The 14,240-nt window shown below is 41.1% G+C and overlaps 1 protein-coding gene across 1 annotated transcript in view; it reads right to left on the reverse strand.

Moving 5' to 3' along the window:
- Positions 1–9,624: 9,624 nt before the first annotated feature.
- The window catches only part of LOC149468529 (uncharacterized), a 50,912-nt gene continuing 46,296 nt past the window's right edge, over positions 9,625–14,240 (reverse strand). Inside the window, exon 7 of the mRNA XM_089670065.1 lies at positions 9,625–9,825. Within this exon, the coding sequence (XP_089526191.1) occupies positions 9,819–9,825 (7 nt within the window). The 3' untranslated portion in view covers positions 9,625–9,818. The remainder of the gene's footprint in view (positions 9,826–14,240) is intronic.

Below are 14,240 nucleotides of genomic sequence, written 5' to 3' on the forward strand. Positions count from 1 at the left end.
TTTTTTAGGGGGAGAAACAAGTACAGATTTCAAATATGTCATTACCAGTATCAGTCGCTCCTTTATCTATTCATTTTTTTTTTTACTGCAAAATGGTCAGCCCTCACGCATGTTCACTTCAAACTTTTTTCAAAGAGGGTCAGATTTGATGGACACCCCTGGCTTAAAGGGCACATCCGCTTTCATGAAAAAATATAGCAAGTAAAAAAAGGCATATACAATTGCTACACAATTCATATTATAATTTAACATTAGAAAATTTCCTTTCCTTTTCAGTCAATGTTAGAATTTTCTGTAAAATTCAAAGCAATATGGCAACATGAAAGCCTTCTGTACATAATTGGTGTCCAAAATTTCCCCAGAATTGCCATTTCCTGCTTGTGTGATTGGCTTAATTATTTTTTTTCCAAGAGATGCAAGTAAAATTATAGGCATCCTCTGCAGTAGGAATTATATTTTTGGCAAAGTACTTCCTAAAGGTTAATTATTTCTAAAGGGATGCAGACACTGCAAGTGCATCAGCTAATTAGGTTGAACACAGACACTGCCATTCAGTAATCAGACTTCCAAGGACATAACACATAACACACAGCCAGGGGCGGACTGACAATTCGAGCACTTGGGCACTGCCCGAGGACCTGGAGTCAGTAGGGGGCCCCATAAGATGCCCCTGGTACCTTTCATTGGCTTTTTTATAGGCTTTTTTGGGTGTGGGCGAGGACACGGGCCTCATGATCCCCTATTGCCCGGGGGCTCCATGAGTTGTCAGTCCACCCCTGCACACAGCTTTTTCTTATGAACAGAAACAGGTAGGACTCTGCTACAAATATTGAAAAGGAGAGGTTTCTGATGAAGTGAGGACAAAAGGAGGCAGACTGTAAAGATAGGGGTGAGGTGTTTGGTGGTGTAACTATAACAGCTGATGTGGGGCCAAAGAGGTAGGTGGGGGCCCATTAGAGAGACTGCTAAAGCACACTAAGGCTAGGTTCACACCTATGCAGTTTGTGTTTGACTAATTTCTGCATTTCGTTTTGCATTTTTGCACCTGCGTTTTTAACTCATTTTTTTTTGGGGGGGGGGGGGTTTCTTGTTGCTAGGCAGATTTAAAAAGTAGCAAAAATAATCTACATTCTTTTCTGCAGCGTTTCCATTGAAGTCTATAGAACCAAAAACGGAACACTTTGCATTCAAAAAAGTCCCTGACCCTTTCCAAAAAACGCATCGGGTGAAACCGCGCAGATGTGAACTTGTCCCATAGCAAATCATGTTAAATGGACTGTAGTGCATTTCTGCAAAACGCAATGGAAAATGCTTAAGTGTGAAGCTAGGGTAAAGAGAGAAAATATGTGTGCACCATGCACATTTTGTGGAAAATTTGTCAGTTATCCTTTTGTGTTGAATTCAGTGTTTAAATAGGAACTGAACTGTAAGCTGTGCCCCAGCCCCACAAAAGGCAAACTGATGGCATATGACTTGTAACCAGTGTTGCTTCTGGTCCCATTGCAGCTAAATATTTCCCCATTACTGATTTACCATACCTCGTTCTGCTCAGTGTCTGTGTGGAGCCAACCATCTCGATTCCTCATGTCACAGATGCTGGCAAAGAGAACAATGAAATGCATAATAGCGATATGACCAAACCACCTGAGACTAGCAGTCAGAGGCAGCAGTGCCCTAAGCTGGCCATAGATGGATCGAATCTTAGCTGGTTCAGCAGGGACCAGCCAAGGTTTGATCCATCTATACAAAAGACTGGTTGTACTGAAGAGAATTGACTTTAGTACAACCAGCCTGTTGGATTTTTTGTGATTACTGCAGGCAGTTATAGCCACCAGCAGTGATCATTGTGTTCTGCCAGCAGAGAAGGCTTGCTGCCAACAGAACACAATAGCGCTGCAGGATGGATTCCCCCATCGACACTAACTGTGTTGATGGGGGAATCAAGCAATTTTCTTTCCTACCACCTGTGGTTCCAGGAAAGGAAATCGCATCATCTATTGCTCACCTTAGATTCACATTGCAGATATACAGCTATGAGGCAGCAGGCACAAGAGTGCCTAAGCATCCTTGCATACCAGGAATAGCACTGCTATATTCCAGAATTCCAGAAAAATGGTACATTTTGCAGGGGACTGCTTAGACACCATTATCATAAAGCTGGCTACACATTATACAATTTTCTTTTACAATTTTCCTTTAGATTTACCAAAAGCATATAATATGAGGTCACACCTAAACACTTGTATGCAGTCAGACAGGCCCTTGCACTACATAGTTGATGTGACAATCGCGGTGTCAGACCCCAGCCATTCTCACCAAACTCATGACCAAAGGACTAGCCAATCTAAAACCACGCTGTCACGTGTGTAACAATGCCACACCCAGCTGCACTCTGCACAAAGATTTTCCAGTTAATGGACCACAATCTGTGTATCTGCAGCCTGGGAGCGATTGTTACTGGGTCAGGTTAATTACATAATTAACCCTTCACACTGCCACCACCACCTTTTTGTACAGAGAAAGAAGAAACTCGGCAATATCAGCAATAACACTATGTTTGCATAAGCGTTGGTATACCACTGTCACCGCAGGCAGAGATATACCGAAGTTTAAAACACACACACAGTAGCGCTCTTCAGAGGCAAGGATTCTTAGTTTGCATCAAAGAGCTTTAGAAACAGTTCAACACTTTCAGAAAGTAAGATTTATTACTAAAAGGTCAAAAGGGTGCAATGAAAATATTTACAGAAAAAGATGTAGCCAATATATATATATATATATATATATATATAAATATACAGAAAACAATAGCACACAGCAAAGATAACAGAAAGAAGTTTAGGGAGTTAAAGTACTTGCCAAACGTCCTGGTTTAAGCAGATAAGGTTTCAGAGCCAAAGGATACCTTATCTCCCAAGGTTATTTCTGATGTTAAAAGGGAGTATCTTCAACTTCCCTTAACTCAGCTTAGCTCAGCTTTTTCTGGGAACTCAGCAGGGTGTCTCCTTAAAGCAGAAAACCAATCGCCTCATTTGGGGAGGGGTGTTGGGGCGGAAACCCAAGCTAGAACCAAAAACTCTCCCAGTTGATGTCATGGTTCATAACTTATTTTCGGTGCAATTAGCAGCCTGGCCACTAGTAGAGTAATTTGCAGACGCATATGCTGAATGGTTAGATATGAAATATGACATACCTGCTGGGATGGTTAAGAAGATATCATTTTCTGCTCTACTGTATATGCCAGCTTGGGAATGTAATATATCAGGCAACTTGTATTAAAGTGAGCCGTCCGAATATGTGCTCCATGTTTATGTAATTATGTCCTATTTGAAGATATAAAATTATATGGAAAAGTGAGTTTTTAAATATAAGTCTGTTTTTATGACTACCTGGAATGTCTTTGAAGCTCAGTGAGGGCTTGGTTTATGGTTTTATGATCCCTTCTCCAGCAAGAGTCTCGCAGACATAGGGGCACCAGCTAGTGGGGTTTATAGCCATGACGCCCTCCCAATGAGTTTGCTGCCTGTGATCTCTGTCATCATCCAGACCACATGTCACTCAACAGAGAGGGAGGGGGGATATCGGAGGAATCTGATTTTCGAGAGAGAGAGATAAGATGGAGGGGTTTGGAGCAAAATGGATGACCGCGTCCATCTCTGTGTGCATGATTGCTACAGTTGAAAGTAAATCTAAAGGAAATTGAACAAGAACGTTGTATAATGTGTAGCCAGCTTAAGGCTCAGATCACATTAGTGTGGGTGGAAGCCACCGAGGGACCTGCAGTTTGTCCCGCAGCTGGAACCATCCGCACACAAAACTCAGGACCTGTGGGTGGGTGTCATAAATCTTAATGGCACGCCACCTGCACTGGAAATAGCACCACACCGCACTTTAATGTAGTTCCCAGTGTGGGCTGCAATTTCATGAAAGGTGCAGGAATCTTTTCTCTGTGTTTTGCGAGGCATGGCAGCCCATTCAAACTGATGGGCTGCCATACAGTGACCTGCAAAACGGCACTAGTGTGAACCAAGGGTGACTGTTCTCCATAACATACCCAACCATCACATTTTGAGTTCAGGTGCAAACTTAAGACAGAATTTCTAAGGGCATTAGCACTTCTAAGTTACCATAACATGTTTACAAATGTTTCCATCTTTATTACAAAAACATATAAAACACTATACAGATTTACCTTGGTTTATGAACGCCTCGGTTAATGTAATTTTCAGTTTACGAATGAAAACCCATTGAAAATAATGCCTCGGTTTACAAATTTTTTACACATTTTTTTTCTCAATACGAAGTGTATGTCAGTGCCAATTTTTTAAATGCAATTTCCGGCTTTTTTTTCTTCTCACAGAATTAGCTGTCACTTTCCCCGGAGCTAAAGGATACTTTGTTTCTTTCATCTCGGGAAAGAAACTAAAAGGAAACATTTGTTTCTTTTAACTCAAATAAACTAAAAGGAAACTTTCTTTCTTTTAGCTGGGGGGAAAGTGACAGCTGATTCTCTGAGCTATAATGAAGGTAAAAAAAGCTGATAATTACATTTAAAAACAGGCACTGACCTACAGTGACATCAACTTTTTTTTAACTTTTTTTTTACCTCCGGAACAGATTAATTGGTTTTCAATGCATTCTTATGGGAAACCGCATTTCGGTTTATGAATTTTTCGCAATACAAAATGTCCCGGAGAACACATTAAATTCGTAAACCGAGGTACACCTGCATAAGATTCAGGAAGGTTGGATTTTTAGAAATTTACATTCTCAATCAAGCTGCACATTTTCAGATTTCTGATCCTCATCTACCATTCAGTTCAAGAAGTGGCTCACAAATATTTTCATAAAGGCATTGTCGAATGTATTCTTTCTCTTAGGAGACAATCACTTTGCAAAAATCCAAGGGGGCAGAGAGGTTTCAACACATTTAAGTCTTTTTCCGGCCATACACGGGTCAAAATTTGACCGATTTTTCGTCCGAAAATCGGACATAAGAATAATCGGCCAATTTTCACTCTGTTAGTGGGTCAATGGCACCGGCCGATTTTCATGGTTTCTCCCCTTTTCGGTGACCGGGCATGTTGGAAAATTCGTGAAAAACAACTGATTTTTGACTTGATGGTCAAATCGTACGATCATCTTTCCGAAAATAATATGCGCATGAGCTGGAAGGAACAAAAGTTTTGCCTGTTATATGGGGTGAACTTTATGACTTGGTCGGCCGATTTTCGAAACCATTGATGGCACCATTGTATTACTGAGTGAACAACGTTTTCGATTCTCGGACGAAAATATGGTAGAGAATTTTTCGAGGAACATGCACCCTTCAGGATGTCACCCACTCCTGATTTCAATACATGTGTCTGATAGTAGACCATCTCAAACTTTTCCTTTGTGTTTGATGCAGCACCCTCCTAAGTAGGTTGGTTAGCAGTTGAGCAGTTTGTGATTGCTTTGGGCTGTTCTAGGTGTCACTGGCTGCAGGTTTGACTGTTTTCCCCTACCTTCTGGAGGATTCTAGAATGTAGTTGGTTGGCAGAGACAAATCAACAGCCTGAATATTTATATTGTCTCAGCCAATCCCTGGGGAACGGTGTCCAGTCCATGGCTGGGGAATCACATAAACAGCCTGGGGCCTGGGGCAACCCTGTTCTTGCCCAGAAGGAGAAGTTCTCAGCCTGAAGGGCTTCTGCCCTTCTGGGCAGCCCAGCTGTCGTTCTACAATAATAAAACGGGGTAAGTGAGCGCTAAAATTAATATAGTATAAGATCTGTCAGCGGCTGTGCACCACAAAGGCACCATATAAGACCTTCAGAGAAACAAGTAAAAGGAGGGGGGTGCAGTGCTAAAAAGAATCCACAGATGTTATGTTGAAGAATAATAACAGTATAAAATAAAGTGATAATGTGCAAATAAATGGGCCACTGAATGGTGGCTATAAATGTGAAGAAGGTGTCAAACACTATAAATAAAAATAAGTCCAAAACAGGAGTGTTGGTAAGATCTTCAGATATCCAATAGCTGGAACCGTGGAAGAGGTGACAAAATGTTTAAAGATTGCGCACTCACCAGATACGCAATCTCAATGCGCATTAATAGTAGATAACCACAGGACATCAGATATCATCAGATTGATCTGGTCAAGCATCCCTCACTGCCTGGTGGTACTGTCACACTTGGAGGTAACCTCTTAATGGATGCAGCTGCTCTGTGAATGTAGCTAGCTCCCATGAGAGTTCAAAAGAACAGAGGGGGCCATATAGTGCAGTATCCTTAGGATGTTTATTCTGTATAAAGGCAAGTATACAAAGGAGGAGTACTGATAAAACAATACTGACCATAAAGTAACAAGATGGTCGCCGGGGCCCCTCGTGGCACCGGCGGTGTGGCGTTACACCTGCTGAAGCTCTGCCCTGATGCTTTTCGAGCGACTGCTCATAGTCATAAGGGTTCAGCTTGAATAATGGCTGGGGAATCACATAAACTGCCTGACTGCTCACCGAGATCTCACCTATGGTAGAGCTGGGGGGCCTGTTTGCTGAAGCTGCTGGAACTGATTAAGGGATTTCACTGAGAAACTGGTCTGGAAAGATATTGGAAGGAGACATCCAAGTATCCAGGGACATTGTGAGTACAGACTTATGTGTGGGATCCTTGCGACTGTCTGCTACTTTGTGCACCAGTACCACAGTTTGCTCGAATTGGAGCATTTCTTATGATGCCTCAGTGGCTCTTTCCCTTAGCTGCTACTAGAGAGGCTCAACTAAGAAGCTTTGACAGAGGTAGTGAGTGTTCTCTTGATCCCGTACAGCAGGGATGTCAAACTGGCAGCTCTCCAGCTGTTGCGGAACTCCAAGTCCCATCATGCCTCTGCCTTTGGGAGCCATGCTTGTAACGGTCATCCTTGCAATGCCTCATGGGACTTGTAGTTTAGCAACAGCTGGAGGGCCACCAGTTTGACACCCCTGCTGTACAGTATTGCTGGAGTATCCCACAGCTTTCTGAATCCCATCCAAGTTTATTCAGCAATAAGCAAAAAGAAAATCAAAAGACAGACCCCTAGACCAAAGATGTCAAACTGGCGGCCCTCCAGCTGTTGCCAAACTACAATTCCCATGAGGCATTGCAAGACTGACAGTTACAAGCATGACTCCCAAAGTCAGAGGCATGATGGGACTTGTAGTTTCACAACAGCTGGAGGGCTGCCAGTTTGATACCCCTGCCCTAGACTGTTCATTGAGCGAGAAAGAGTGACTGTTGCTGTGTGCCTGGCTGCCACTACACTAGCTTGGGAAAAGAACCTGGGACAAATCAGCGGGCTCTTTCAGGGGTGAGCACTATATCAATGAGGGTATTAATGATCCAGGCTAGTTGCTATTGTGCTGCTGACGTTGTAGGGCTAAGCTAAATAAGAGAGTTTTAATCTCATTACTAAGACATGAATGCTGGCAGTCGCCTCATTAGGCTAGAGCTACACAAAATATTTCTGTTAGCTCATTCCTGCTACTAAAATCACTAGAGAATTGATAAATTGCTTAACCTGGGTACACACGGGCCAAATATTGGCCAAAATCAGACATTTTGGAAGAAACTTGGCTGGTGTGTACAGCTGCCTGTCCAACAGAACGGGCATGCTGGAAAACCAGCATACAACTGGCATCCGATCAGCGCTCACAGCCAATGGCTGTGAGCAGTGATCAGTGTGTTCTTGCTGGGGGTGGTTCCCCTGTCAGTGCAGCGATCTTCTCCGCTGTGCTACTGTGTTCTAAAATCAAATGTGTTAGTACAGGGATCTCTCAGAGGACCTGGTGAGGACATTGCTGGATCCTGGAGCAGGTGAGTATCCTATTATTAAAAATCAGCAGCTACAGTTTTTGTGATCAAAAAATAGAATAGGTAGGCACTACATTTTTACATAACCAAATAAAGTGGTATAATGTGCAATAAATGGGGGATTCATATTACTAAAAATCCCTATAATTAATACCTCAAATTCGGTGCACACATTCCAGTTCTGGACCAAATTTGATATTCTGTACTGTTAATAAAACAGTATTAGCAAATAGATACATATATGTGCAAAATTGTGAAAAAAATGGCCATAAATATAGTGACAATCCTTGCGAATTCTTATATCTGTGTCCCAAACCAAAGCAGAGATAAAATTGTGACTGAAATCTTCACCACGTGCCCTCAGGAATAAAGTGTAGATGCTCACTCACCAGATTTTCTGACCCCAGTTATGGTGGTCAGTTACGATTTTGGTCTTATAGAAGATCACCCTCTCACAGTGATATCTCTATATCTCCCCTTCAGCGATTCTTTGGTGATGGCCAAGTATAAAGGATTCTCAATTTGCCTCCAATATATGATGCTTAATAAGGTATTCCTCCCACAGGAATGCAGACAACCATTTAAATGAATCAAACAGGTGAAGTGCTCTCTAAGCGTAGTAATTTTTAATTGTGAACATTGAATCACATACACAAAATACACATATACACAAACTCTATTACACTCACATGTTCAGGTGCCTATAGAACGGCACCAGTGTTTCTAGCTCGTTCTCACTCGGCTTGGATGTTCCCGGACCCGGAAGTGATGTTATGACCCTCCAGTTTTTGTAGCTGCTGACTTTTAATTCTTGAACTTTAAACTGGACCACTGCTTTAAGTAGTGGATATGTATGGATTATATAGTGAGCAGGATATCGTTTAGTGTCACTTTAAGATATTAAAGGCTAAATCCACTTTTTGCAAAAAAAAAACAAAATTATAAATGCACTCATATTTATGCAAATGAGCCTGCAAAGCAGGGTGAAATGCACAAGGTCCTTTAGATCCCTCCTCCAGTTCCCTGTTCGTCCCTGAGGTATGGACTTTCCGTTAGAAAGCTGGAGGAAGTGCCAGACTACAAGTGCAGCAATCACCGCATTTGTGTTCCAATGATAACTAAAAGTTTGTCTACTGCTGTGGCAGATGGGACTTGTAGTGCATTCATTCACAGACCTCTGTAGCCCCACATATCTGTGCCAAATTCAAAATTGACAGCTCCTGTGGGGAAGAAGAACCCCCCACACGCTGTCAGACAGCAGGGAGGCGATTTGCAACCATGTTTTATGTTACACTCAAAATATGGGTGTAACATGGTCTAAAAGGTGAAGTTAGCCTTTAATGCCTCTAAGTTACTGGATAACTGGATACTAACATTTATAGGTAAAGTTGATCCAAGAAATATCCGATTGCCTTTCGGGGGATCAGGAAGGAATTTTTTTCCCTGCAGGAGCAAATTGGATCATGCTTTGCTGGGGTTTTTTTTGCCTTCCTCTGGATCAACTGTGGGTATAGGATTATAACTTTTTTTTTTTTTTTTTTTTAATGGTTGAACTGGATGGACTTTTGTCTTTTCTCAGCCAGACTATGTAACTATGTAATTATGTAAGTTAATAGTTATTGCCAGTGGTACCCATTTTTATTTCAAAAAGTATTTCTCATATTAAAATAAATAGTTTATTTATGGCAATCACAATATTCTTACTGGATAATTTTTAAAACAGGTTTGCAATTACGACAGAAAATCATTTCAGTAAGAAGAATTGATAGATATATGAATCTAGGTTCATTGATAGTCACATACATTTTATTTTTATTGAAAATATTAAAATGACAGTACTGTTTAGGTTACAGAGCATGTCAAATTTGTAGAAGCATTGCCTCTTTTCTTGTTTGTTTGAAGTCTGTTATCAATCATCTCATTAGATCTTCCATCTGCTTTGACTTAGGTAGAGCTGTATTCACAGTCATCCTCAGAGGACATCAAATGCTAAGGAAATAAAGCGTAAGTGCTGAGTATGTTGATTGGCAAGCAGAAAATCATTGCTCTTATGTTAAAACCTTTGTTTTTATTTATTTTTTTACCGCTTCTGCACCTAAGCATATTTTTATTAAATTTTAACAATCCTGGTGCATTTTATATACAAGAAAATCATGTATACAGTATTAATGAGAAACCTAGATTAAAATACAATTGAGTTGATTAGCTTCTTCTTAGATACCTAAAGCCAAACGTTTTTAAAGTTTTGGATAGAACAGGGAATTGTTGAAACTCTCGATTTATTACCAGGACAGAAAGTGAAAGGAAATCCATACTTATACAGTCATCACCAGAACAAAAATGATCTGGGACAGGAAGTTAAAGGTTATACTTGCCTGCTCTGTGCAAGGGTATTGCATAGAGAAGCCCCTTATCTCCTCTTCTGGAGTTGGATGGTCTCCTCTAGAGATGAGCGAAGAAATGAAAAATTCGATTCGGCTGATTCGGCGAATTCCAGTGTGAAATTCGATTCGATGCGAATTTCTCCGCTACGAAGATGACTTATTTAAAGGGTTTCTAGGCTTCAGAGAGCCTTTAAATTAGTGCAGAACACTGTACCTTTAATTTAAATGCCCTTGGAGATGAGGAAGGAGAAGGAGAAGGAGAAGGATGAGACGAAGGAGAAGGAGAAGGATGAGAAGAAGGAGAAGGAGAAGGATGAGAAGAAGGAGAAGGATGAGAAGAAGGAGAAGGATGAGAAGAAGGAGAAGGAGAAGGAGAAGGATGAGAAGAAGGAGAAGGAGAAGGATGAGAAGAAGGAGAAGGAGAAGGATGAGAAGAAGGAGAAGGATGAGAAGGAGAAGGATGAGAAGAAGAAGGATGAGAAGAAGGAGAAGGATGAGAAGAAGGAGAAGGAGAAGGATGAGAAGAAGGAGAAGGAGAAGGATGAGAAGAAAGAGAAGGATGAGAAGAAGAAGGATGAGAAGAAGGAGAAGGATGAGAAGAAGAAGGATGAGAAGAAGGAAAAGGATGAGAAGAAGAAGGATGAGAAGAAGGAGAAGGATGAGAAGAAGGAGAATGATGAGAAGAAGGAGAAGGATGATAAGAAGGAGAAGGAAGAGAAGAAGGAGAAGGAGAAGGATGAGAAGAAGGAGAAGGATGAGAAGAAGGAGAAGGATGAGAAGAAGGAGAAGGAGAAGCAGAAGAAGAAGGATGAGAAGAAGGAGAAGGAGAAGGATGAGAAGAAGGAGAAGGAGAAGGATGAGAAGAAGGAGAAGGATGAGAAGAAGGATGAGCAGAAGGAGAAGGATGAGAAGAAGGAGAAGGATGAGAAGAAGGAGAAGGATGAGAAGAAGGATGAGAAGAAGGATGAGAAGAAGGAGAAGGATGAGAAGAAGGACAGTTCTGTGACAGTTTCTGTCTATTTCTGACAGTTCTGGGACATTCACTCCATACAGCGGTTTCAACCGCTGTATGGAGGGAATGTCATAGAACTGTCAGAAATAGACTATTAATGACAGTTCTGGGACTGTCCTTCCATGCAGCGGTTGAAACATTGTATGTATTTGTTTCCATAAATGGATCCATTTATGGAAACAAATACATACAATGTTTCAACCGCTGCATGGAAGGACAGTCCCAGAACTGTCATTAATAGTCTATTTCTGACAGTTCCATGACATTCCCTCCATACAGCGGTTAAAACAGCTGTATGGAGTGAATGTCCCAGAACTGTCATAAATAGTCTATTTCTGACAGATCTGGGACATTCACTCCATACAGCTGTTTTAACCGCTGTATGGAGGGAATGTCATGGAACTGTCAGAAATAGACTATTAATGACAGTTGTGGGACTGTCCTTCCATACAGCGGTTGAAACATTGTATGTATTTGTTTCCATAAATGGATCCATTTATGGAAACAAATACATACAATGTTTCAACCGCTGCATTGAAGGACAGTCCCAGAACTGTCATTAATAGTCTATTTCTGACAGTTCCATGACATTCCCTCCATACAGCGGTTAAAACAGCTGTATGCAGTGAATGTCCCAGAACTGTCATAAATAGTCTATTTCTGACAGATCTGGGACATTCACTCCATACAGCTGTTTTAACCGCTGTATGGAGGGAATGTCATGGAACTGTCAGAAATAGACTATTAATGACAGTTCTGGGACTGTCCTTCCATGCAGCGGTTGAAACATTGTATGTATTTGTTTCCATAAATGGATCCATTTATGGAAACAAATACATACAATGTTTCAACCGCTGTATGGAAGGACAGTCCCACAACTGTCATTAATAGTCTATTTCTGACAGTTCCATGACATTCCCTCCATACAGCGGTTAAAACAGCTGTATGCAGTGAATGTCCCAGAACTGTCATAAATAGTCTATTTCTGACAGATCTGGGACATTCACTCCATACAGCTGTTTTAACCGCTGTATGGAGGGAATGTCATGGAACTGTCAGAAATAGACTATTAATGACAGTTCTGGGACTGTCCTTCCATGCAGCGGTTGAAACATTGTATGTATTTGTTTCCATAAATGGATCCATTTATGGAAACAAATACATACAATGTTTCAACCGCTGTATGGAAGGACAGTCCCACAACTGTCATTAATAGTCTATTTCTGACAGTTCCATGACATTCCCTCCATACAGCGGTTAAAACAGCTGTATGCAGTGAATGTCCCAGAACTGTCATAAATAGTCTATTTCTGACAGATCTGGGACATTCACTCCATACAGCTGTTTTAACCGCTGTATGGAGGGAATGTCATGGAACTGTCAGAAATAGACTATTAATGACAGTTCTGGGACTGTCCTTCCATGCAGCGGTTGAAACATTGTATGTATTTGTTTCCATAAATGGATCCATTTATGGAAACAAATACATACAATGTTTCAACCGCTGTATGGAAGGACAGTCCCACAACTGTCATTAATAGTCTATTTCTGACAGTTCCATGACATTCCCTCCATACAGCGGTTAAAACAGCTGTATGCAGTGAATGTCCCAGAACTGTCATAAATAGTCTATTTCTGACAGATCTGGGACATTCACTCCATACAGCTGTTTTAACCGCTGTATGGAGGGAATGTCATGGAACTGTCAGAAATAGACTATTAATGACAGTTGTGGGACTGTCCTTCCATACAGCGGTTGAAACATTGTATGTATTTGTTTCCATAAATGGATCCATTTATGGAAACAAATACATACGGAAACAAATACATACAATGTTTCAACCGCTGTATGGAAGGACAGTCCCACAACTGTCATTAATAGTCTATTTCTGACAGTTCCATGACATTCCCTCCATACAGCGGTTAAAACAGCTGTATGCAGTGAATGTCCCAGAACTGTCATAAATAGTCTATTTCTGATAGATCTGGGACATTCACTCCATACAGCTGTTTTAACCGCTGTATGGAGGGAATGTCATGGAACTGTCAGAAATAGACTATTAATGACAGTTCTGGGACTGTCCTTCCATGCAGCGGTTGAAACATTGTATGTATTTGTTTCCATAAATGGATCCATTTATGGAAACAAATACATACAATGTTTCAACCGCTGTATGGAAGGACAGTCCCACAACTGTCATTAATAGTCTATTTCTGACAGTTCCATGACATTCCCTCCATACAGCGGTTAAAACAGCTGTATGCAGTGAATGTCCCAGAACTGTCATAAATAGTCTATTTCTGACAGATCTGGGACATTCACTCCATACAGCTGTTTTAACCGCTGTATGGAGGGAATGTCATGGAACTGTCAGAAATAGACTATTAATGACAGTTCTGGGACTGTCCTTCCATGCAGCGGTTGAAACATTGTATGTATTTGTTTCCATAAATGGATCCATTTATGGAAACAAATACATACAATGTTTCAACCGCTGTATGGAAGGACAGTCCCACAACTGTCATTAATAGTCTATTTCTGACAGTTCCATGACATTCCCTCCATACAGCGGTTAAAACAGCTGTATGCAGTGAATGTCCCAGAACTGTCATAAATAGTCTATTTCTGACAGATCTGGGACATTCACTCCATACAGCTGTTTTAACCGCTGTATGGAGGGAATGTCATGGAACTGTCAGAAATAGACTATTAATGACAGTTCTGGGACTGTCCTTCCATGCAGCGGTTGAAACATTGTATGTATTTGTTTCCATAAATGGATCCATTTATGGAAACAAATACATACAATGTTTCAACCGCTGTATGGAAGGACAGTCCCACAACTGTCATTAATAGTCTATTTCTGACAGTTCCATGACATTCCCTCCATACAGCGGTTAAAACAGCTGTATGCAGTGAATGTCCCAGAACTGTCATAAATAGTCTATTTCTGATAGATCTGGGACATTCACTCCATACAGCTGTTTTAACCGCTGTATGGAGGGAA

This window comes from Staurois parvus, unplaced genomic scaffold (assembly GCF_062004578.1).
Source record: "Staurois parvus isolate SC_StPar_1 unplaced genomic scaffold, SC_StPar_1.0 ptg000086l, whole genome shotgun sequence".
NCBI lineage: Eukaryota > Metazoa > Chordata > Amphibia > Anura > Ranidae > Staurois > Staurois parvus.